At 41.9% G+C, this 27,353-nt stretch overlaps 1 protein-coding gene across 2 annotated transcripts in view; it reads right to left on the reverse strand.

The window, feature by feature from the left end:
• Window positions 1–838: 838 nt before the first annotated feature.
• phf3 (PHD finger protein 3) overlaps window positions 839–27,353 on the reverse strand; it is a 47,546-nt gene continuing 21,031 nt past the window's right edge. For both annotated transcript variants that reach the window (XM_084322145.1, XM_084322146.1), the window contains 9 exons: window positions 25,243–25,399; window positions 19,633–19,749; window positions 17,602–17,739; window positions 16,858–16,993; window positions 12,498–12,690; window positions 11,018–11,156; window positions 7,009–7,101; window positions 6,322–6,517; window positions 839–3,979 (listed from right to left, as the gene is read on the reverse strand). In XM_084322145.1, the coding sequence (XP_084178271.1) occupies window positions 1,458–3,979; window positions 6,322–6,517; window positions 7,009–7,101; window positions 11,018–11,156; window positions 12,498–12,690; window positions 16,858–16,993; window positions 17,602–17,739; window positions 19,633–19,749; window positions 25,243–25,399 (3,691 nt within the window). In that variant the 3' untranslated portion in view covers window positions 839–1,457. The remainder of the gene's footprint in view (window positions 3,980–6,321; window positions 6,518–7,008; window positions 7,102–11,017; window positions 11,157–12,497; window positions 12,691–16,857; window positions 16,994–17,601; window positions 17,740–19,632; window positions 19,750–25,242; window positions 25,400–27,353) is intronic.

Genomic DNA, 27,353 nt, shown 5'->3' on the forward strand with positions numbered 1-27,353 from the left:
TTATTAACAAACTGGCGCTGGTGATGTAAAACACATCACTTCCTGTGTGCCAGATGATCATTTCTCCCGGGAATGTCCCACCAGAAAATGTGAAAACATTCATGAACTGGTTATAAGGTAGAATCATTATCAGTTGCCAATAAGTGGCAAAATATAATTTATTTATATGAAAATGTTTGCAATTATTACTTTAATAATTATGACGGTTATCACCCACAATGTTTATAATGCACATACTACACCTATAGGTATTATAATACATTTATATTTGGCTGTAATATTTTAAGTATTATGTGTGGTGTTACAAGTTGAACATGATTATTATAAAGCATACCTGTATATGCACAATGTAGTAGCCTTCTTATACTTCACTTGTGTATTGTGTTATGTCAAGTATGATGTTAAGTATGAATAATATATGATTGACAGTGGCTTCATAGAAAAGTGTTACTGAAAGATGTAACTAACTATAGAACTTTTCTGGGAATTCCATTGCAGGCGAAACGGCTTGGGCCCAAGTGTATCATCGCCTGTCAGTTACTGTATCAGCAAACACTGCTAGAGGAAATAAACGTGGGCCTGCTACAATGTTTATGTTGTCAAGTTAGAAAAGGCCTATGAATATAATAGTAGTGTATATGGTAATGATACTGTAATATGGTGCATAAAGGTGAATATCTTTTGTGAAGTGATTAAAACCTTGATGTACTTGTTTCTGTACGTTTTGATATTAGACAGTTATTTTCTACTATATACTAGCCTATTGTACTTTGTGCCGGTTATTATCTTATGTATACATCTCCACAAGGACAGTCTTCGAAGTCAATGTAATCAACAATAAAAAAGATTAGCTTTTATTATCAACTGTACATAAACAGTGCAAAGGCACACCTGATTTTTCTACTGTACATAAAACAAGCTTAAATGTACAGACGATATTGTCAATAAAAATGTAAGCTTCAAAAACCTTCTCTTTTTTCATTGCGCCTTTAAAAAAGAAAAAGAAGAAAACAAAAGAAATTGGGGGGGAAAACCAGAAGAAGCTGCTGTCGTTTTCTTTTAGCTGCATTAAATTCATGACAAACGGTGGACCTCGGCTGAGATGTCTTCCTCCGTCTCCGCCTGTCCTCGTCCGTCCTCGTTAGTGTGCCACGATGTGGAATTGAAAATCATCAAGAGTCTGCTCTTAACGAGTGTTCAAAAGCGGGGTTATTTTTGTAGTCAGTGCACCGGGTGGTCAATAATGTGACGTACATAAAAAGATAAAACATAAAAAGATAAATATATACACAATAAAATTAAGTTAAAATTGTTTTGAAATCGGGGGTATCTGAACGGGTTCCGCCGAAGCCAATTCTTTATCTGTGAACTGTGTGAATATAAAGGATTTAAAAAAAATAAGGGGAACAGGTCTAGAGACATGATGGCACAATAAACAGACCGGAGTACAAGAATGATCATGAGTAGCTGTCCTTTGAACTTCTCCTCCCCTTCTCATGATCAGAGTCTCTCCTGTGTCGGTGTCTGTCCTTGTCCTTGTCCTTGTGGTGGCTCCCGTGGTCATCGCTCTGCTGCCGCTCTTTCCGCCTCTCGCCGTGGTGGTCCTCTTTAGAGTGTCCGTGGTGTCGACTCCTGGACTTGTCATCGTGGTCGCCGCCGCGCTCGTGCCTCTTCCCCGGCTCCCTGCTGTGGTGCCGGCTCTTCCTCCCGCCGTGGTGGGGCTCCTTGCTGCTGTGGTGCCGGTGCGGTCCATAGTGGTCGCGGTCCCCAGAGGGCCGCGGCCTGTCCCAAGGGTCGTTGTACAGCTCGTCCGGTCCCTTGTTGTAGTCTTTGGCGGAGGACGCCGGGGGCACGTTGGAGGGGGGTTCAGAAAAACCGTCATGGTACTGTAACTGTAGTCCGGCGAGCTGAGGCGGCGCGGGCCCGTCCAGACCCCACGGCATGCTGTGGTTTTGACCCTGGGGATGTGGGGGCGGAAACAGCGCTAGGAGGGGAGGGATGCAAGGGTAACCATAGTTACCAGGTACCTGAGGCGGTTGCTGGGGTGGGAAAGATGCAGTGTTGCCATATGCCGTTGAGATAATAGGTGCCATTGGAGCCTGGTATGGGAACACGGGGGCTTTAGGGTGCATGGGTGCGTAAGGGATTACCTGCGGTCCTCCTTGGATGAAGGGAATCTGAGTTCCCGTCTGAGACATGTTGGGATGTGCTATTTCGCCGTAGGACGAACTGAGGGCAGCTTGGATTTCTTCCCCAGGTCTGTACTCTGTCTGAGGAAGCTGTGAGAATCCATGGTGAGATGCTGGAGTTGGATCTTTTCTTAAGCTGCTCACTACAGGAACAGGTTGTGGATTCATAGGTTGTGGAACTGCAGATGCCGCCTCCGGTTTCTTTTCTTCACTGGCATAGGAGGAAGACTTTTTCAAAATCCCACCTAGAGGAGGTTTGGAGCTCGTCGTCAGATCCGATTTGGCTTTGGATTTCAGGAGCTCGGAGGAATTCTCCTCCGAGTTTCCTTTTTCCATTTCAAACGATGAGGTAGCGTCTCCTTTGTCTGCCGAGATGGTGACATTATCTTCACTAACGGTCGGCCGCGTCGATGACAGGCTCGCCAAGAAGTCTTCCGTCGACACATCTGGAGGTTTGTCTTTCAGAGAGATTGATGACGTGGGTTTTGCTGCCACACCAGGGTTCATCGCCGCTGCACTGTCCTTCCGCAACAGGTTGCTGGCTGTGGATAATTGAGGCGGATTGGATGACAGTGCCGGCTCAACTTTAGCAGGCTTGGGCTCAACTTTAACGGCCGTGGGTTCAACTTTAGCAGGCGTGGGTTCAACTTTTTCCGGCATGGGTTCAACTTTTTCCGGCATGGGTTCAACTTTTTCCGGCATGGGTTCAACTTTTTCCGGCGTGGGTTCAACTTTAGCAGGCGTGGGTTCAACTTTAGCAGGCGTGGGTTCAACTTTAGCAGGCGTGGGTTCAACTTTAGCAGGCGTGGGTTCAACTTTTTCCGGCATGGGTTCAACTTTTTCCGGCATGGGTTCAACTTTTGCCGGCGTGGGTTCAACTTTTGCTGGCGTGGGTTCAACTTTTTCCAGCGTTGGTTCAACTTTAGATGGTGTGGGTTCAACGTTAGATGGTGTGGGTTCAACGTTAGATGGTGTGGGTTTAACGTTAGATGGTGTGGGTTCAACTTTTGCCGGCGTGGGTTCAACTTTTTCCGGCGTTGGTTCAACTTTTTCCAGCGTTGGTTCAACTTTAGATGGTGTGGGTTCAACTTTAGATGGCATGGGTTCAACTTTAGATGGCGTGGGTTCAACGTTAGATGGTGTGGGTTCAACTTTAGATGGCGTGGGTTCAACTTTAGATGGCGTGGGTTCAACTTTAGATGGCGTGGGTTCAACTTTAGATGGCGTGGGTTCAACTTTAGCGGGTATGGGTACAACTTTACCCGTCTTGGGGTCTCTCTTCTTGATGACAAAGCGGTCTAGTCGAAAAGGAACTGGGGTACTCTTAGTGGAGTTCGCAGATATCGCTACGTCTGCCCAGGTGGCCTGTTGTTGGGTCTTCGAAGGGCCATCAGCTGCCGGCTTGGCTGAGAAGTCCGGCAGGGGCGGCAATTCTCCACCCCAGCCGACCAACACGCCGGGAAGGAAGCGGAGTGGTTTTTTGGATTCCTGGCCATTGGCCTCTTCCGACGCGTCTTCGTCTTCGAGGGACTCTGTAACCGTCTCGTCTGTGTCTTCAGTAGTGTTGGGCAGGTTTTCTTTGTCTTTTGTATGTGCTGTGGCTAGTTTGTTCAGATAAAAGTTCTCATCCTCCTCTGCCTTGACTTGGGTAATGTTTGTGGGAACCGGCAGAGGCGTGGTGTCGGGAATAAACCTTGCAGTTTCGTTCAGGTCCATGGGCATAAAGTCCCTTTTAGGCCTCTGGCGGATAATCAGTCCAAGAAGGAGATTGGGACGGTTACTTTCCAAACCTGTCAAATAACAAGGAGGTCAAGTTGGGAACTTCGACAGACAAGAAATATTTCTATATGCTTTACTTTAGAGTCATGTTAAGCTTGCATTCCAAAAAGCTGCATATCCATTTTGGATAAAAACATGATTACTCTGCCTTCATCCCATAATATCTCCTAAAATCAGACATCAACATGTTTTAATGTAAGATGTTCAGCAGAGGTTTTAAAGAACTATAATGATAAGGTGATGGAACCTAGCTTAAATCCATCTCCTGGTGGCGCTAACAAAGAGGTAGCCTCTTATCAAATAAATCAATGCATGCATTGACCTACGGAAAGCGGTACGTTTCTGAATGTAAACAAGGAAGTACATGCACAGGAGAGCGATGATCCGCCAAATACGTGGCGGCGAGGGTGGAGAAAGCGGCTTAATATGATTTTATGTAAGCCTGAATGACATTCATCAGCTCTCTCTCTCTCCCGGTGTTTGTATGGGCCATGTGGTTGTGGGGATGAATCCAGTGGTGTATCCATAGATATATATAGAACACTAGATAGTTTAAGGCGGAGTCACCAGCGTCACTGAACCGCCGCCATCTTGCCCAGGTCAGCCTTGAGTGAGAGTGAGTGAGTTGCACAGACAAAAATACTCATAACTCGCTGAAATATTGACGGATTTACAAACGGGTTGGTTTGCTATAAACATCAAATATGTAGTTATGATACTGCATACTTATAAAAAAAAATTTAAAGATGTTTTTTTTTTACAAACCGCTTGAATCATAGCCACGTTAATAATGCTTGTAATAAACCAACCCGTTTGTAAATCCGTCAATATTTCAGCGAGTTATGAGTATTTTTGTCTGTGCAGCTCACTCACTCTCACTCAAGGCTGACCTGGGCAAGATGGCGGCGGTTCAGTGACGTCGCTCTCCATTGGCCGGCAGCGCGGGTAAGCTATCTAGTGTTCTATATATATCTATGGGTGTATCTGCCAGCTGTCAATGGATGTGCCGACTCCGCCCACCACAGGCGGATGGTGTGGTGATAGTGCCGATGTAGTGAAACATGGTTTCTAAAGAGCTACCTTTTTGTTGGCAGACAGGAGATCATTTTGGGTATTTTTCTACAATTATATGGTGTATCACCATAATGTAGAAAAAAAGGAAAGAAAAGGTAAACAAAGTAAAACATAAAACAAATCTAAAAAATAGTGAGCTATGCCCAAGACGGTCGGGGGCATGTAGAATGTGTGCTGATTAGTCAATGGGCTAAAGGTCGTATTGAGCGGTATGGTCCTTTAATCTGCCCTAGCCCTATTTTCTGAAAATCCGCCTTAAAATACATACCTAAGTAAATGGAAGATTGCTCCACTACTACAAGGCCATTTGCATATTCTTGGCATCTAGCGACATCTATGGATCTCAGGGAATGTATCAGATTGATATCATCAATGTGTCAGAAATATTGCGTCTGTTACTAGGCTTGAGTAAATTGTGATGAAACAAAGGAGAATATAAATTGTGATTTTTCTTTGCATCTTTGACAGTGAATAACACCGTGCTAAAAATGACCAGACATGGAAAAAACGGCCACTGAGCTCGTTCAGCACCTTCTTGAGATCACGTGTACAACAAATCTAAGGAAATTAATAAAGGGAAGATGATTAAACAGAAGGTTTTGTAGACACAGTACTGAATTCTGCCATCGGGACACATGCCATTTGAAATATTATTATAGAATATCAGGCCTATAAATTACCTTATTATTATTTTATTCTACTTTTTTTAATCTGGTTTCACTGTTTTTTAACTGCTGTCTGTTGGTGTCGTCATTTATTTCTGATTTTGTTTTGTTGTGTTTTTTATATACTAAGCTGTAGTGTAAAGCACCCCGTGCATTCGTGCTGTGAAGGGTGCTATATAAATAAAAGTCATTCATTCATTATTATAGCCAACTTGCACATCGATGGATCTGGCCAAATCGACTCTTTCCAAAGCCAGAGTTCAATTTGGATTTAGTATCACCAGGTGTGCAGGAAGAACAGAGAATGAAATCTACTGTATGTACAGTTCCATTCTTATAATGGATATGGCTCCGCCGTTGTGACATGGTTAGGGTATTTACTCTTGGATACATTTGAAAATCAAATGTAAAATCATAGAGCGATTGATTTATGACGTGATGTCATCCGCCGGCGGACCGTACAGGCTAAAGAGGTTAAGACAGTAAATCACTTTTCAGATTCAATAGTGAGGTTACTTTCGGCCAAATCATTAGGTCTTGCATTTCTCCCCCAAACAGAGAATGTGTACTTTTTGGAATGAAAGTTAACAAATGAATGTACTATTCATGATCACCTGGGCCGTCGAAAGGGACCAGCTGGTGTGGAACCTTCTCTGCAGCACCCAAGGGGATGATATACATGTCTTTCACTAGCTTCCGGTTGTTGGCGACCACCCCGAAACGCTTCCGGCTGCTGAAGTAGGCGTACAGGAGGGTGTAGGAGATCTCGTCTTCCTCCGTCTCCGGGGAGAAGCGAATCAGGCACACCTCCTTTCAAGAGAAACACACAAAATGGCATATCACGTGTTTAATCCGCGCGTGTTACACTCTCCCAGTGAGACTCCTCGCTGTCGGTGAAAAGAAGTGGCTGGCGACTCCACACGTATCGGAGGAGGCATGTGGTCGTCTACAGCACCCCCCCTAGGCCGACAGTATGACAGCATGTGGTAGTCTACACCTTCCCCAGACCGACAGTAGGGCAGCGCAACGACAAGGGAGGAATTGGCATAATGACAAAAAAGTATGCGATGGGAGAAAAAGTTGAAGAAAAAGCCTATCATGTGATTAATGCGTTAAAAAAAGACAGCCTTATACAATTGCCAACATTAATGAACAAACCTTTCAAAACTTCTGTTTCCAAACCTAGAAATGATCATTCATTTTCTATACTTCCCATGTGGACTTGCCAGATCTACATCGGAACGCTGCTCATAACGTGAGTTTTCTCTGCAGGAACACAGAAGACCAATAAGCCAACTCACTTTTGTTCCCGTTGCACGGATCTTCTCAAAGTAGTCCCAGACAAGCTGTGGAGTTATCCTTCCTCCCACCTGGATGCTGTCTTTCGGAAGATCCTGTGATGAGATTCAATCATCATGAGTACAATACTGATTCCATACTCTGTATCTGTTAGATCAGAAACAGAATGTCCACATGGGTTGATCACATTTTATAATTCACAGATGGGGGTGTGCCTTTTTTACTGGCCATTCTATCCGACACTATAGAGCCACCATAGTTTAAGAAGTGAAATGCACTTTGTGAATTGCAGCTAGTAGTCATTTTTCTTTTCTTTTTAAAGCACCAAAATGAGACTCCTCAAATAACTATAGCTAAAATACACCACCATAAATACATGCTCGTCATGCAATTTACGATACAGTAGGCCTGACATTACGCTACATAACTCCTAATTTAGGAGCTCATCACCACCCTACCAGCTGGCTAACCAGCTAGATTAGTCGTGTTTTGTACTCCTTGGAGAGGTCTTGGTGTCTGTCAGTGAGGTGCTTGGAGAGGTCTTGGTGTCTGTCAGTGAGGTGCTTGGCAGGGTTTGAAGTGCTAACTCTCTTGCACGACACTGTTTTATAGCACCTTTTACATACAGGCGTCGCTATGTCAGTGGGTTTGCCATCAGCATCGGCTCTGTAGGCAAAGTAGTCCCACAGTAGACCTCGGCAGCCCCTTGTGTTTACCAGTACAGGGCGTGGAGGTATTAATTCCGAAGATGACGTGCTGTTGTCAGTAGTAATGTTATCATACTAGGGCTGGGCGATATAACGATAACGATAAATATCGCGATATATTTTAATAATCGATATCGAATATAGAAATTTAAAAAAAATCAAAAAATCGATTTTTTTTTTTTTTTTTTTTTTATTATTAATTTTTTTTTTCTTCTGCAACATGGCAGTTTTAAAACCAGAGACAGTGGACAGACTTGTCTTTCTTGCCTGCAACTTAAAGTAATGGCTTTGCTTGTCCAAATGACAATACTGACTTAATTCAGATTTCTTTTTCTCTTGTCCATTTATTTTGTTTGCTTTCTAATTTAAAATACATTTTGAAACCGTCTGTACACAGTAGGCTATGTGTGCTAGCAGAACTAGACTCCAGTCACGAGTCACGGTGCACATGTGCGGTGGTTTGTCCACCAAAAAAGCGCCAAAAGACCGAAAATAAACTAGCAGAGCCAGAACTGTTCAACTCCTCTGGAGCCACAGCCAGCAGAGAAGCCGGTTTACTTTAGCTTTTAAACCAGCTGCAGCCTGAGAACTGGAGTGTGAGGGGATGTAACACTAAAGATGGCGGCAATGACAAACATAATAAACTGCTGCAAAATAAACATACATATGTTGTTAAAAAAAACAAATAAAAAAAAAAACGTTTTTTTTATAGTTTTTTTGAATTTTTTTTTTACTTATAACAATTCGATAATTATCGATAGAGAAATAAAATAAAATTATCATATCGTTATCGCGATATGATTTTTTTCCATATCGCCCAGCCCTATATCAGACATGTTGAGGCAGAGGCAATGCTTCTCTCTCTCACCAAGTTAAATAAATTTGAGCTCTTGCTTCATCAACAGGGTATACTGTGCCACACTAGAGGACAGTGCACAAGACTTTGACAGATGGAATGTTCAACACAATCATCACTGGAATTCTTTACCAGGTAACACGTGTAGTCTCACCAAATGACTTTAGACTTGACTTGACAAAATCAAAAAAGACTTGCAACTCGACTTTCGACTTTAACACCAATGACTCGTGACTTCACTTGGACTTGAGCCTTTTGACTTGAGAAGACTTGATACCTTCCCCCATGGCCAACGATTAAAAATGATGTTATTCAATGTGCCGTGAATTAATTAATTTCCACCAAATCGACACTTCATTTCCCAGATCCACTTTGTTTGAAACAATCCGACAGCATCCAATCAAGTTGCGCGAGAGAACCACACGAAGAAGAAGTAACGTTACAATTCAGAACAAATGGATCCAGTGGAAAAATTATACCAAAGATTATTTCGTTTGCTTATAAAAACGATGTGGTGGTCAACAAAAAACGAATGCAAAACGTGCGGGTCGAAAATCACAGAAGGAGACGCAACAACTTCCAACTTCGTTCGACATTTGAAGCAGCACAAAGAACGGTACAGTAAGTAACTTGGCTTGCTAGAGTAGTTAAATCAATGAGCCATCGACAGTCAGTGTGGTAATGTTATCATTGCATCCAAGATTGATACACGGCTGGCTAGGCAGTTGGTAGTCATAGTCTTGTGAAGGAAAATCTATGTTTTTCAATGTGTATATAATGTATATATATCGGTGGGTGACAGCATCTACTCAGATGGATCTATAGATCTTAAAAGTAGCTGGCAGTCAGAGAGTGTGTTGCAGCAGACTAACAGCGGCAGATGAGATTCGGGCTGTGCTGTTTAACATCAACAGCTGATAGCCACAGCACCAAGGTCATTGTCTACAGCAGCGCTGGGCAGTCATCACATAGCAGTGTAACCACAGAGGTGCCGTTGCTATAGTGATTTGGGTCAAAGAGCCAAGGCATGTCACGTAGTAGCGGTTACTAGGGGGCGGTCAGCCGTTGCTAAGGACTATAGTTTATAGCTGTGAGTTTCTTGCAGTGTAAGTTAGACTGAGATACGACACACAGAGGAGAAGAAGCATTGATCAGAGACTTTGAAATGGGGAGGGGTGGAGGGGAGGAATGAAGTGCCACGACATCGGGGGGGGGGGGGTTTGGATGACAGCTAGGCCGCAACGACCACCGAGCGGGGTAACAGGAGAGATCATTAGAATAATGAATTTAGTTTCTTCAAAGGCTTTTCAAGGACAATACAGAACTGTTTTCCATCTGGTACAGAGGCTCTGTTTATAGAATAAACAGTTTTCCAAGAAAGGTACCATCGTCTGCCAGTATCAAATTCTTATGATTACGGATTGCATTAAAGGGGGATGACATCGATGTACAGCCAGTATGTGAAGGTCGACTTCGGAGAGAGAGATAAACACAACGCAGAAACTACACGAACACAGATGAAGAGGTGATACTGGCTGATTCTGGTCGAAATCTATCACTTGTCTTATAAAATAAATAAACAATCAGCAATGTCTCGCTTGATGAATGGCCAGCAGTAGCCTAACATTACTGCTGCTCCTTAAAAAAAACTATTTACAAACGTTAACATTAACCACAGAGAGAGAGAGAGAGAGAGAGAAAAGAAATACTCACATACGAATTAGAATAACTTGTGTGTCTAGAGCAGGCCAGCCGTTTTGTTTTTGTTGTCATATTGATGTGCCTTTCTCATGGCTACCCATGTATTTCCATGGAATTATTGGACGTTTTTTTGGAAAGTAATAAATACACATTTTAAAAACCATTCTTGCATTACATGTGTAAATGTAATATATTATTAACGGTACTCTGTTGTTAAAATGGTACTACATTTGGTGAAGCACGCATTATGACTTGTTTAGGACTCGAAACTCAAAGGTTAGGACTTGGGACTCGACTTGGGACTTGTCAGTCTTGACTCAGGACTTGAGTACCAAACTTGAGACTGACTTGAGACTTGGAAAACAATGACTTGGACCCACCTCTGGTTGTGTCTATGTTGTGCTGCACCTCCATGGTCTGTTGTTGAAGCCATTTGATGTACAGTATAGCCACTTAGTTTGGGTTTTATGTTTTTCTTTATTATAATTTAAACTGCTCAGCTCCTTTCAAAATGAAGACTTAAACGGGTTCTTGTTTAAAAAAAAAATAAAAAATAAAAAACGTTTTTTGTTTTACAACTGTTCATTTGCAGAGCGTTGTACAAGAGGAACAGTTTTGTGCATAAAACTGTTCCTTTCTCTTCTTTTTATCCGATTAATTGCTTCAATAATCAACATATTAATCGACTATCAAGATAGTCGTTAGTCGCCGCCCTAACATTAAGTAGATTAACATGTTATGTCTCACCGCCGTCAAGCTGTCCAGAGTGCCTGATACAGGGAATGCTTTGGTCACAAGCTTGGCCACAGCAGGCATGTTGATGAAGCCTCTCCACACCGGCGTCAGGCTGGAGAGGAAAGCGTCCCGTCCACTTGAATAGTCCGACCTGAGGGAAAAAAGTTAATCAATTGTAAAAAAGACTACGAAGCCACAAGACCAGAAATGACCGACTTCTTCACATAAGTTCTTGGCAAACCTACGTTTCCCATGACCCGTTGCATATGATGCTCCAAGTATATACCGTAATTCCTCTAATAGTAACCGGGTCTCAAATACAAGCCGGGTCTCTATTAATGGCCGGGTGCGCTCTTGAGCTAAGCAATTATAAGCCGGCCTCCTAATACAAGCCGGGTTACTAATATACTGAGCTGCATACTGAGCTAGTTACTTGATTTCACTTTGAAAACGTTGAAATGACCAGTGACCACCTGTAATTGCACTGTTTACTATTTCATACAGTACTTGGTTTCAATAAATGAACCCAGTACATTTTACTGGGTTCAAACTGACACAAAATGTTGATTTATTCATTATGATCCGTTTGAAAATTTGAAATATAGGCCTCCCTCTTATACAGGCCTCCTCCTAATACAAGCCTGGTACCCGCTACAGTTGAAACAAATACAAGCCGGGGTTACTATTAGAGGAATTACGGTATGCAAACAAACTACACGATAATTTACATCATGCAGTTTTACTAAGGACTATCAATGAACAAGTGCAACTACAAGCCGGTAGGGCTGTCCCCGACTAAGGATTTGGATGGTCGACTAGGATTGGCCAAAATTTGCCGTTAGTCGACTATTGGTCGACTTAAAAAAAAAATATATATATATATATATATATATATATATATATATATATATATATATATTTTTATCATTCCATTTGGGCTGTGGGGGGTGCTTAATGTCTGAAGGAGTCGACGGAAGGCTTCTTGTCCTCTGCAAAAGCATGCAATTGGTCCACTGATGGATACATCTTGATATTTGTCTAGTCAGTGTGTTCATTAGATGGGTAAAATCCTCTTTCAGTGCCTCTGTGCCTGTTTTCGTAGGCAGTTAGCCTCTGGTATGCGTGCCATTAGCGTTAGCCACGCTTCCAGGCCTATTTTCTTTTGGAAAGAATGATTAAAAAAAAAATAATAATAATATTCGACTAAGAGGTTGGCCAGTCGACTACGGACCCTTTCAACCGATTAGTCGACTAATCGATTAATAGGGGTCAGCCGTACAAGCCGGCAAAAAGCCATCATATTCAATAATAAACCCATCAAATGTCTGAATAGAAAAGTGCCAAGTGCCAGACATGTCCAATTCCCAGACATTCCAGGACAAGTTCTCCAAAATTCCGTAACATTAAATTCCATGACTTGTGTGGAAAAACTGCAATCTACAAAACAGGAGCCACACATGCACGCAGCGGTTACAAACCGACGCCTACATACCTTCCATCATAGCTGCCCAACACGTTAGCTTTGAGGAGGCTCTCCTCCAGCACGCTGAGGTGAAGGTCTTCATCCTGGACAGGAGGTGGCGTGATCTTACTGTCCTCTGCAGTAGACGATTGTCTCCTCACAACGGTGGTCGCCACCTTGGCCACTTTGGTTGATGCTTCTTCCACGGGGGGCGCCATGTGACCTAGACACAGGGTTCCCACAGACATTGTGCAATTAAAATGCAAGGACTTTCAAGTACTTTTCTAAGCACTCTTTTCCATTTTAAAAAAGGCATTTAAAAGGATACAATTCACTTTTAAATGTAGTTTTTTATTGAAAAGAAAATCGGATCCAATGTTGACTAAACTCTCCGCTCTTGGTGGTACATTGTGTTGATGTTGGTTTCGTTTCATCAATAAATGAGGCAGAACACAGTTATTGCACTTTGTTTCTTGCTGAAAATAAATGTTGCTAAATAGTTCACAAGGTGATTTAAAGATGGCGGATTTCTGTTTTGACTTAGCAGGATGTGTATTGCCTAGTGACGCGTTCACCCTTCTGATTGGTTGAAAATGGCCTTCATGTTTGAACTACATCGCCACCTATAGCTTTGGCATTGTACTACATGTATATTACATCAGTTTAAACCACTGTGTGATCGTGTGCACTGAGCGGCTCGGAGCGGCTCAGAGCGGAGGAGAGCTCTCGCTCCGGAGTCACTCCGACCCATTTTAAAGCCCACTCCGCGCTCACTTCAAAATCCACCCGCTCCGCCCCGCCCGCGCTCCGCTCACATGCTCCGATCCCAATTTAGTCGTTATGCCAATTCCCTTCCTGGTCGTTGCGCGCCTTTGCCCCCTACTCTCGGCCTGGGGAGGGTGAAAACTACCACATGCCTTCCTCCGATACATGTGGAGTCAGCCAGAAGCTTCTTTTCACCCGACAGCGAGGACTCTCACTGGGGGAGCGTAACGCGTGGGAGGATCACACTACCTCCCCCAGATCGCTTCCCTGCTGAACAGGCGCCCCGACCGACCAGTAGGAGTCGCTGTTTACAACGACCAGGACACATACCCCACCGGCTTCCCACCCGCTAACACTGCCAATTGTGTTAGTAGGGACGACTGACCAAGCCGGAGGCACCGCCGACAGCTGGATTCGATCCCAAAGTCTCTGCGGTGGTAGGCGAGCGCTTAGTCCGCTGTGCTACCCAGCCGCGCCTCGATGTTCCCATTCTAAACACTTGCGCGGACCTGCCTGTGTCTCCCTGGCACCGCTGCCTACGTTATAATTGCAATGATGATCGAATCCCGACAGGTGACAGTATCGCCTACCTTTTGAACTGGGTCTCTGTTGTCTTTCAGTGCCTCAGTACCTCCGGCTGCAGGAATCCCCTCCCCCCAATGTGAATCCGCACACAGCCATCTGTCGCCGATTTGCTCGCCTGAAACCTATTGTTTCCCGTATTATAACCAGGCCCAATGCACACGAGTAATGGTGATCGCGATGGAACTAGGGCTGTCTTAAATACTTCGAAGCTTCGTTCGATGGGCATGGGATTCGAATATGATAATTTAAATTTGTTTGTGTGCAAAATCAACTCTGCCTCTCTTTGTTAACTACAGCAAGCAATGCTGTTTGTTATTTAAGATGAGGTCGGACTCTGCACTGACAGATTTGTGTTCATTGTGTTGCTTTTATAAAGCCTCAAATGACGGCTTACAATATTTCATGAGAGGCAAAGTGTTTTGTTTGTCTAAGATTTAAAAAGGTTTAAACTTTACAGCACTGACAAAGTTGAACAAAGTGCTGTACAAGTCCCACAACATAAAAAAATAAATATTAAAAAATAAATATTATATATATTTTTTTTTATCTCGAAGCTTCTAATTAATCTCGGCCCCGAAGCTTCGAATTCCAAAATAAAATTCGAAGGTCAGCCCTAGATAGAACTACTGGGATTATTCATTTTAGAGTACCTTCTGACAAAGGTATGGTCTATTTTAGGTCTATTTTACCGAACCTAAAACATGCTTTTGTATTGATCACAGCGTCGTATTTTACCAAACCTAAAACATGCTTTTGGTAACGATTGCAGCTTCCTAACCCCGCCCCCCCCCCCCCCCCCCCCCTTGATGACTTTGCTTTGTGAAGAAACATCTATTATGGTATATACCTTTGATTTGGAAATAATATAGGTTTCAGGCGAGCAACCCGAACGATTTGCGCATATGCATATAAAACACGTCATATCTCACAATCTAGAAAACTAGACTGGATTATTTTGAAACAGGGTGATGTTTAGCGTGGAATAGCGCACAAACGAAAGTATGTAGAAATTAACTGGTTGTTAGATTATAAATAGTGCTTGTCAAATGAGCCATACTATTGTCTCCATAGCTATAATATAGAATATACGATGGGTCCGCAAACATTGTGAAAAGGGTCAATAACGCCAGGGAGTAAAGATGGAAAAACAGCGTGGCAGTCAATGAGTGGTTTACAAACAAGACATTTAATCATAACTGGACAAGCAACCCTTTTAGTTTGACCTGTAAAAGGTTAAATGGATTAAAGAGGGAATGATTGGGGCGCCCAAGTGGCAAACCATGTAACGCGCTGCGTCGCGGCACGGCCGACCAGGGTTCGATTCCCGGACCCGGCGTCATTTGCCGAATGTCTTCCCCCCACTCTGTCTCCCGCTCGTCCTCTCTCTCTCTCTCTCTCTCTCTCTCTCTCTCTACTGGACTGCCCAGTAGAAAAAAGCGATAAACGCTAAAAAATAAATCTTAAAATAAAAGAAATAAAAGAGGGAATGATTCTTTGTAGCAAAATATTAGGGCATTATGTTGAGAAAATACTTTTTAATACTTAAGTACATTGAATACTAGGTACATCTTAGTAAATACTTTTAATTGAGTATAATTTTCAAATGGAGGACATCTGAGCCCCCTCCTCTACTCCCTGTACACACATGACTGCGTAGCACAGCGGAACAACAACACCATCATCAAATTTGCTGATGACACAGTAGTGGTGGGCCTGATCTCTGCCAACGACGAAAGGGCCTACCTGGAAGAGGTAGAGAACCTGTCACAGTGGTGTCAGGAGAACTGCCTCTCCCTGAATGTCAGCAAAACAAAAGAGATGATTGTGGACTTCAGGAGGTCGGGGGTCAAGGACTACAGCCCCCTCAGCATCGACGGGGCACCGGTTGAGAGAGTGAACAGTTTCAAGTACCTCGGAGCCCACATATCCGAGGACTTGACATGGACCACACACATTGACAGTGTTGTGAAGAAGGCACGACAACGCCTCTACTTCCTCAGGCGCCTAAGGAAGTTCCAAGTCAGTCAGAAGATCCTTAGGAACTTCTACTCATGTACAATAGAGAGCATCCTGACCGGCAACATCACCTCCTGGTTTGGGAATAGCACTGCACAAGACCGTAGCAGACTACAAAGAGTGACACGTTCAGCCGAACGCACAATTGGAGGGGGGCTTCCCACCCTCCAGAACATTTACAACAAGCGGTGCAAGGGGAAGGCTAAGAGAATTATTAAGGACTCGAGCCACCCGAACAACTGCCTCTTTGAACTGCTGCGGTCAGGCAAGCGATACCGGAGTCTTAAGGCGAGCACAGAAAGACTCAGAAGAAGCTTCTATCCCCAGGCCATCAGGCTGCTAAACGAACAATAATCGCTAAACGAACAATAATCATTATGCAACAACCATCAAATGCACACAGCACACACACCCACACGCACACACTCACTCAAACAAACAACACACTGCAGCACCCACTCTCCACACTTTAGATCACACAAACACACTTACACTTTATATTTATTGATAAAGGATTTGCACTACAACTCGTACACCTACTGTGAATTGTACCTAAATTGCACCTCGTCCCATTTCTCCATTTCTGCCTTGCACTATATAGTATTATATATTAGTACACTGCACAGTATTGTATATTGTATGGTAACTATGTCTATTCTGCATCGAACATTGTACATATGTCTAAACTGAACACTGTGACCTCATTTTTTTACTTCTAATTTTACTATGTTATTTTATTTCATACTTATCTTGTCTTGCACAGTCTCTGGAGCGCAACAGTAAGAAGCATTTTGTATAAAAGTATTCTGTACTTCTGTATGACAACTATTAAAGAAACTTGAAACTTGAAACTTGAAACTTCACTTTTACCCAAGTATTTATACTTCTACTTAAGGAATTGGCTACTGCAAATATTAAAGATGGTTGACACTAGAGGATAGAGTAAGAACAGATACATGAATGTGCTCGTCCTGGAAGAATCTGAGATGAAAGATTATGTTGTAGTGCATTTTTATTATCTTACCTGTGCAGATCTTGCAGTGCAGGTCAAACAGGTGAGACTTGTGTTGGCTGGTGGTGTTGTCAACCTTGGTCTCAGAGTTCTCGTCTTGGGGAAGAAGGTCAAGCAGGTCTTCTGCTACTTTGGGTACAGGCTCAAACTGAGAATAGAACAGAGAAAAACAAACGTTAAAAAGGAATCAACAATAGGGTGGTCAGGTGGCGTAGCGGAGATTGCGTTCGTCACCAACCCCGGAGACGCTGGATTCGCCTGTTCGAATCCAGCTCCCAGCTCCGGGGTTGTCACCAGCTTGGCTGGCCATTCACACTAATACAATTGGCAGTATTAGAGGGTGGGAAAAGCTGGTGGGGTGGGTCCGGGTCGTTGTAAACAGCGACTCCTACAGTTCGGTCGGGGCGCCTGCTCAGCGCGGATAGGATCTAATAGTAGTGTGATCCTTCCACACGTTACACCCTCTCAGTGAGAGTCCACGCTGCCAGGTGAAAAGAAGCGGTTGATTGGCTAGACGTGTGTCGGAGGAAGCAAGTGATAGCCTCCACTCTCCCAGACCGACTGTGGGGGGTAAGTGCACAGTGACCAGGAAGGGGATTGGGAATTGGCATAACGACTAACATTGGGATGGGAGAAAATCGGAGGAAAAAGGAGGGGGAAAAAAGATCAATAAAAAAAATAAAAAATAAAAAAAGGAATCAACAAGATTGTACATTCTAAGAATAATGCAGCATTGAGGCTGGATCTCTCCCTTACCTCTCTTGCCTCCTCCTCTGTGATCTCAGGAGCCTTTGGTGGTTCTTGGCTCTCAATTTCTATTTCCCCTTTATGGGTGATCTTGGTGATGGGTCGCCTCTCTACCTCCCGCGCCTCCTTCTCGATCATCTCAATCGTCTGGAAATAAATATAAGATATATGTCATTGAGTGGGCAGTACCTTACAGTGCATGCGTTGCCAGGTACCCAGGTGGGGTATCTCCCGGGCCTTTCTGTGTGGAGTTTGCATGTTCTCCCCGTGCTCGCAAGGGTTTCCCCTTCCGATAAGATAAACCCAATGGAAAAACATGCACAACAGATCGCTAATTCTGTCTGACGAAGACAGACAGGAGCACTTGGATGGGTCCCACGCCGCAGCCCCTATCTGCTTGGTGGGAAGGACGACGGGATGGGTCAAGGGCAGAGACTCAATTTCATCTGCGAGAAATGTGCATGTGTGCATGCCGCCCATCACATGGGTGTGTCACTGCATGATGAATAAAGACTTCTTCAAAAGTCCCGTTTATTTTTAGCATGGCATGGCCCAAGTGGAAGTAAGGACTGGGCGATATGAAAGAAAGTGATCACAGTAATCATCTGGAATTTGTTCCGATATGGTATGGCTGGGCAATATGGCCTAAAAATTTACTTTTTTCACACCACATCCGATTTAAATCGATTTTTTTCTCTCTTAAAAACTAGAAACGCCAAGGAAATCATTCAAATAAGCTTTGTTTTTACACAAAAATTAATTTCCCTATTGGGATTGAAGTGCAAACCTAACTTTCACCAATCTTCACTTAAAAAAATGAATAATTATATATATACTCTTGATCAAACAAAGATGAATGTCCCTATTGGGATTAATAGTGCAATAACTTGCTTTTTCACCAAACTTTACTTAAAACAAATAAAAGGTGCCTCTTGATCATCAAACAAGAATGAATTTCCCTATTGGGATTAATAAAGTGCAAATCTAACTTTCACCAAACATCACTTTTTGTAAAATAAAAGGTGACTCTTAAAAAGAAATTATATATATATATTTTTTTTGAAAATCGTCCTAAATCATTCATTTGAATTAATCGATAAAAATCGATTAATCGCCCAGCCCTACAATATGGATATACATCTCTATATCTATTCACATAAAAAAAAACAAGATAATCACATTTATGTTACACGCATTGAACGGCATGACGATGTAAAGTGTGATATCAAACCAAAACTATCATTTTCAAATAACATCAAATAACTATTATTTTAAAATAATAATTTTTAAATGATTTTGTTATGTGGTTGTTATCATTCATTTAGATGACACAATTGTGTGCAACAATATCACAATTTAATCATGATACAATCCGAATACGATACAATAGATGATAATATTGAATCATCTGCCACCTCTAGTGGAAATCAAATCCTTAAATCATGACAGGACTATGAAACAACATATTTATTGGTTGAACATTAAAAGGAAAACTCCAACATTTTGGGAAATTAGCTTATTTAACATCTTCCCTGGAGTTAGACAAGAAGATACATACCTTTTTTGTCTCTGTGCATGCATTAGGCTTAGGGAACAGCCGCTCCGTTAGCGTAGCTTAGCTTCATCCCTGGAAGTGGGTCAGAGTTGTAGCCTGACTTTCCCTACAGTGCCCTACAGTCACGAAATACACTCCAAATACAACTCCAAAACGTTCCTGTAAACATGTTGTGACTTGTGTATTTACCACGTGGAGAAATAAAAAATAATTTGATTAGACAATTACGTTTTCTAAGCAAATATACTCTGAACTATTTTTTGCCTAACCACTCGTCTCGGGGCGCAGTCAGTGATTTCAACGTGTCGCCGTGTTTGTTGACATTCTCATTCATTCAAAGGATCTGAACCGATTGAAGTTTATTCCCAGACTTTACTTTTCATACTATTTTCTCTGAATAAATGTCAACTTCTGAAAAGTGCAGAAGCTCTCATTCTCAAACAAAACTCTTTGAATATCAAGGTTAAAACAGGAGTGTTACTTACATGTCGATTCTCTCTCTGTCGCCAGGCAGCCAGTTCCTTGGAGGCCAGTTCCTCTGGACTCATTCGTACCAAGTGAGCTGGGAAGATTTCTCCTCTGAGAACTCTCTTGAACAACACCTAGAAAATGAATTATAAAAAGGCACAGAACAAGGTTTAGAAGCCTATCCTAGGGCTGGGAAATATTGAGAATAATATACATATAGATATTTTTAAAAGATTCTTCTCCGTTATTTAGATGTTTTTTTATACATAAATTATATATATACAGTGATATTAAAGGTATGGAAAATCACATCAAATCAAATTAACCCTTGCACTGAAGAACCATACAAGTCCATTTCAAAAAGATATTAGACAGACCATGTATTTGTGAAGTTAATCAAAATCACTTGTGTGAATGTGATATATCACAAGAAGAAACTACTAAACATCTACCGTCTTTAACTATGAATGAACACAACACTGTAACTTACCATCTTTAGATAATAAAGTACTCAACCTTCACTCTCTTTAACTATGAATGAACACAACACTCTAGCTTTTACCATCTTAAGATAAATAAAGTGCTCAACCTCTACGGTCTTTAACTATGAATGAACACAATGACTAACTTATCATCTTTAGATAATAATACTCAACCTCTACCATCTTTAACCGGTTATCGTTCGGCGGGTCATATACGGGCCATCACGCACACGTGCACGCTAGGGATGGGTACCGTATTCGGTACTTTTAAAAAAAGGTACCTACCGAAACACGTCAGTACTACCGAGTATCGATTCACGCGAGATCCAGCAGTGCCAATTTTCGGTTATTTAATTATTTATTTTGTTTGCCGCCAAACGAAACCACACGATAAGCGGTTCAGCTTGTGCAAACCAAGCGTTGGCACTTTGTGTGCGCGAGCGAGCGAGAGAGAGAGCGTGTGCGAGCAAGCATGAGAGTAAGTTACTTACCAAGTGTAGTAAGATGACGGAGGCCTGCTAACATACGCCACACCATAGATATATATAATAAACATAATTATGCGTTACACTGCCCCAGAGCCTTCTAAAAAGATTCATTATAACTTGGCTCTGCACTGCCCCAGGTGAGACAACCCAAACGTGTCGTGAAGACCCTAGGGCTGTACCGAATGCTTCGAAGCTTCGATCATAATGTTGACATTCAAATTCTAAATCAACATTCGAATTTTTATTTTTTTATTAAATACTTTTTTTTTTCTTCTATTCAATCGGTTTAAACCAATGGGGGTTTTCTTCACAGTTGCAGTTAAAGATTAGGCTACACTAATATTATACTATAAGACGTCACCATCACTTTCATACCAACCGTGCCCTTATTGGATTATTTATGTTGACGAAACTGATGAGTTATATTCATTAAAGAAAGTTTATTTAATAAAAGAATAATACTAGTTTAATCAGATTAATCACTTTATTCAAATTGAGGATTTAGTTGACCGGTATATATAATTTCTTTTTTTTAGTAATATTTTTTTTTATAGACATTCGAAGCTTCGTTCGAATACTTCAATTGAGGCTTTGAATGTTAAAAAATTACATTCGGTACAGCCCTACTCTGCCTCTGATTCGCAGACTGTGGGTGGGGGAGTGTGATTGGACCAAAGCAGAGTTCAGTTGACAGACACACAGACAGTGGAGCAGACAGTCGACATGCAGGCAGAGACGCTGCTCCTGCTTGCAGTTGATAGCGGAGAATTTCGACTCGTTGCATGTTGGCGCTGTCTCGCAGATAATACATATGAAAAGAATAATTTGATATGTGTGTGACTGACTGTGTATATTATATACCGTACTTTTCGGACTATAAGCCGCGGCTTTTTCCCTCATTTTTCGACCCTGCGGCTTATATAACGGTGCGGCTTATATGTGACTCGACGTGACCAAACCCGAAAATGTAAAAATCAAAATATTGCTTTTTTGACTGCATTGAAATGTTATTTATCTGTTCCCTTATTTGCTAAACTTAATACAACTTGTAAATTAGTTAATTCTTGTTATTTGTCCGACAGTATTGTGTCCCAATGCTAATTACATATGGTAATTAAACATTAAAACACCTGCGGCTTATAGTCCAGTGCGGCTTATATATGTACACATCATTCAATTTAGCTGCTGCGGCTTATAGTCAGGTGCGGCTTATAGTGCGAAAAGTACGGTATATATGTTGTTCTAAATAAATAATAATAATAACTTTATTTGTATAGCACCTTTCATACAGGGGATTGCAGTTCAAAGTGCTTTACATCAGTAAGATGTAAATAATAATAAAATAATAATAATACATTTTTTTTTTTTTTACAACTGAGGTAGGTAGATAACATTTTTAGAGACTAAAGTACTGAAAAAAGGTACCGTTGGGTACCGTATCGGTTCAAATGTGAACGGTACCCAACCCTAGTGCACGCACATCGCAGCACTTTGCCCTCATCTGTCGGCTCCGGGCTGCGTTTTTGCCAGTCAACCAATACATTGTTGGAAAGTTGAATTTGCCGCCTATCGATCATCACCCCACTCTACCTATTGCGTGCTTCCTGTCTCGAGTTACAAGACAAAACATCCGACGAGCGTCATTTGACAAGCCATTCGGACAAGTGACCACATCCGGTTTGGCCGGGTCCTGAACGAACCAGTCAATGCTGTTGGTGAAAATGATTGACCACCTTTGTAGCCAATGAAATTCTGGAGCCAACGGTATATTACATGAGGGCTGATTCCTACGGTAAATGGAGAGAAGAAGACGAAGAAGCTGTTTGTTTGGAGAACTTCTCATTCTCCATCCAAATCAATGACACATTTTTACCGATACAAGGATCGGTAAAAAACATCTGTAAAACACAAATTGTCTGTGAGATTGTTATAAACTTTGGACCTGTACTGTAGATAAGAGTTCAGGCTATGGAACCGTTGTTTTCCAGCTCCTACCTCTCAGCTGGAACTCAAAAACAGGCATCTGGCAACAAGTAAACACATTTTTATAGGGATGCTCGATATTGGCTTTTTTACCGATACCGATATACCGATATCAATTCTTAATTACCGATATCAACCGATACCGATATATGCAGGGTTCCCCCCCCCAAAAAACTGAATAATTTCAGCTAATTTAACCCTTTAATCGCCAAGGACGAGTTAACACGTCATTCTCCGCCATGCGTAATCTGCCAATGACGCCGTAACACGTCATTGAGATCAATATTTCAAAAATCTGTGATGGCAATCATATTTCACCCGCAGAGACTTGAGATCTCCTGTTGATCTCCTCTCAACTCTACAACGGTTCAAGAGCGCCATCTGGTGGCCAATCGGCGGATCGCCCAAACAGCAAACCGGAAACAGAAAGTGGTGCTCATCCAAATTCGGTCCGGCCACTCGCTATAGCTCCCAGGGCTCCATCTCGACACACTGGATAATCAATTGCTCGCCCTAACTCAATAAACAACGTTATTTGGACGTATATAGTATTATACAACCTGGAAATGGTTCATCTAGATCAACATCCCATAATAGGAAACGTTCTACTCCAAGCTGATCGCCCAACGGCCCGAGGAGACTGGGGTAAGTTTCAGCGTTTATTATTACCGTGTTCAATACAAACTGCTCTGATGATCATATCACCCACACTACATGAATCATCTAACGTTGGCCACGGAATTATAAACGACCCCCCCCCCCCCCATCCGGTCAACATCAGATGATGAGTAGTAACTTCTAGAAGCACGTACATTTGAAATTTGGCGCCGATCGCTATCAAACTGTATTTGATCATCAATATAATGCATTTATGGCTATAAATCACGTTCTGCAGAATGCTGCAGAAAACGATAAAAACATATTTATACTTTAGTTTAGACCATATTTTAGTATGAATATGTGAATGAAAAAGTAGAACGTTGCTACATCCTAAACGATAGATACTTGACGTTGAATGGGCCATAGTAATGTCAATTTAGCAATACAATTTAAAAAGTTATAGCCCTGCAAAGAAGGGGAACATCTCCATAGACTTTCAACAGTGGCAGATAGGGGTATATGATCAGAATAATCCCTGGCAGATAAAGGGTTAATTAACATTATATATTTCTTGTTGTGGAATTAACACAACATTATGCATACTTTTGACAATAAATAAAATCAGAATTTGTTCTTACTTGCTTGCCTGGGTAAATAAAGGTTATAGAAATGTAAAAAAAAAAAAAAAAACGATATACCGATATTTTCCGATATCACATTTTAATGCCAATATCGGTAGGCCGATAATATCGGACATCCCTACATTTTTATATTTGTGTGTGTTCAAACCTCTAACTCGATTACATTAGCACTCAAGAGTAGGGTTGGGCATCGTTTGGATTTGAACGATTCCGGTTCCGATTCTCCATTTCGATTCCTGTTCTTTGAGGTGCAGGTCACAGCTTATTTCGCAGATTTCTTTTTTTCATTTTCACATTAGGATCCAACATCCCAACAGGCCACCTAGTTTATGGTTTGATTCAGTTTTAAATAGACAATAATAAAAGGAGCAAGATAAAATAGACAATAATAAAAGGAGCAAGATAAAATAGACAGAGTAAAATAGTCATACTACGACTTCCAATACCATCTAATGAACACGCGATTTGTAGGGGTGGGAATCACCAGTTTCATCACGATACGATACGATATCGATTCTTTGGACAACGATACGATATTTGCCGATATCACAAAGTCTGCCACGATACGATACGATTCGATTCAGGTGCCTGCGATCGATATGAGGCGATATTATGTGCCCATTTAACACAATCAGTCACATTTAGATCAACTAAAAAAAGGCTACGGAAATATCAATTGACGTTTTTATTTGTGAGCTCTTCCAGACATTTAAATGAAAAACAATCTATTGTTTTTAAATACAAATAGACCTCCTGTTCACTGTAAAGTGCCACGTTTTTATATATTGAGCTTTAAACTTTAAGTAAAAAGCTAAAAACCCTTCCTCTCCCAAACTGTTCCTACAATTGTTTTATGTTGCATGATGATCATGAATACATTTATTATGTATTCATGTTTAAATATCAACATTATCTGTCCATCCTCAGTAACACACACACACACACAGAATGCCCCTCCCCAGTCCCCCACAGAAAGGTAGAATGCCCCCGCCCCGCCCCTCCTCCTTCCCCTCTCCTCTCTCCTGTTCTCTCTCTCATGGTTAGCTGCTTAGCTTAGTTAGCTTAAGCAGCCAACGTAACGTTAATTTAGATCTGCCCACGCAACGTGGGCATAAAGGAATGGCGACGATGCAAAGCATGTTAGATGCATTTGACCCGTTGCGGGGGGAAAACTGCACAGACTTATATCGGGCCGCAAAATAGACGCTCTGTAGCGCTGTTCTGCTGTAATGTCTACACAGAGTTTCAGACTACTGGGCGCGGGCGGATATGACTCGCCGGATTTTCAAAATAAGAGTATCGCAATATGATCTTTTTACGTTGCATCGATCCTATTTGATTATTGATAATAGATCGATATATCGATCTGGATCGATGTATCGTCCCACCCCTAGTGATTTGTGTCCGATTTCGAGTGCAGACGTTGTACTCACGTTGTTTTTTGTGTCTTTGAGGTTGAACATTAAGCTCCTGTATTTGCTTTTGTATTTGCTGTCTGTGTCTTTGTACAAGTGGAAGAGCTCCCTCTCTGTCTTCTTGGCCACTTCTGAGGCCTTCTCTGGTGGGACCTTCAGGTCGGACTCTGTCAACCTGAACACACACATCAAAAAAGGCTAGAGTTGGTTAAATTGCAATGTGTTCTACCTCCTGCCCTTGGGAGGGCGCTATAAGTCAATGTTCACCAAAACTGTTTTCTAAAACACTGCATGGATAAATTCCCTGTTACAACCACACATACACTTGGACTATTGATATGCAGCATTATAATAGAATATAAGTACTATATTGATCCTGAGGGATCATTTTGGGGAGCATTTTGACTATTGTGGGATGTTTTGCCATCACCAACATTTTTTTATTTTGCACATAACCTCACACACATCCAAAAGCGCCAAACCGTTTTGCACATTCATTTCGTTTGACAGTTATTAATCTCTTAACTCATTCAGGGCCGAGGATATTCCTCATCCTGTTCTAGCTAGGCCACGCTTTAAAGATAGGAGTGCGTCACATTGTTTGTAGAGCTATATCAGGGATGTGATTGCGCCTTAAGAAAAAAACCTGAACATTTTCTTAACGATTTTTAAATATAAAAATATAAATCTAAAACATTTATCATAAATGATGTAGACTATCTGCATCCGCTCGGCGCACCATCAAGACGTCACCATCACTTTCGTACCAACCGTGCCCTTATTGGATTATTTATGTTGACGAAACTGACGAGTTATATTCATTAACTCTTTAACTCTGCCATACCCGAGAAATGTCGGGTTATGTCGCCATGCGTTGAACGCCAAAACCCCAGATATTTTCCTTTGAAACATCAGATCAAAGCCAAAAAAAATCACCAAAGTGCAATACCAAGCAGGGCGTTGTTTGACGACATGATTCTACCCTTAACAAGTTGGGCGCCAGCCGGTCTAGCCATCTTTGTACTCAGTGTGCCAGCGCTGTAAAGGATAGGGATTTAACTGTGCGTCGCAGTGTTTGCAGGGCTATATCTATATTCTATATTATAGCTATGGAGACAATACTATGGCTCATTTGACATTAACTATCCATCGTTCAACATGTGAAAAAATAAATAAAAAAATCATGTATACGTTCGCGTGTTATACCGTGGTGAATATTGTATAGTTTCAGAGTGATCCTGGCTAATTCCTGGTAACTGTTATGGAGCAATATGTGAATTATACTAAAAGCGTTCGCGTTGCTCACCTGGACACGCTACCATTTCCAATTCAAAGGTATATAATAGGTATTATGTTTCATCATGAATGCATGAAAGGGGGAGGGGTCGTTTTTTGATGCTTTGATCGTCAGCAACGGCATACGTTTTGGAGTATGTTACATATGATCATTGCGATCGATGTGAAATCATTGTTGGATCAAAGTAGGGATATCTCGGGTCTGGCGCCCAATGTGTTAACACTTTCTGCGCCAATCACGAGTATACTCGTTATTGGCCGCCAGCGGTTCACAGATCGTTTTCTTTTTTTCGATTTTAATATTCTATGCAGTCTCACAGACCTCGGTTTATCATTGAAACTCATTCCGAGACCTCGAGAGTGCAAGGCCGGCCGAATCCTGCTAGGTGGCAGCATCGCCTACCCTTTGAAACCTTATTTCACACTGTGTGTTACATTTTATATGGTCCGGGCGAAGAATTTGGACCCGGGCAAGTGAAACGCTTCATTCGAGCAACTTGGAACGCGTCCAGCACACTTGATGCATATTTTGTGCCATTTCATGTCAGGGACCCGATGGACATCAATACTGGAAATCGCGATCAGACAATTGGAATATTCATTTTGGAATAACTCCTAGCAAAGGTAAGGACTATATGACATCAATCCTACAATGATTTCACATCGATCGCAACGATCAACGTATGTAGTATTAAAAATGTATGCCGTTGCGATTATTTTGGAAACGGGGCGAGGTTTAGCGTGTAACAAACTAGTGTGTAGAAATGAACTAATTAGTCAGTAATGGACTATGAACAATGCCTGTCAAAGGGCGGCTGGGTGGCACAGCGGAG

Source organism: Notolepis coatsorum, assembly GCF_963971535.1.
Source record: "Notolepis coatsorum genome assembly, chromosome: 9".
Taxonomy (NCBI): domain Eukaryota; kingdom Metazoa; phylum Chordata; class Actinopteri; order Aulopiformes; family Paralepididae; genus Notolepis; species Notolepis coatsorum.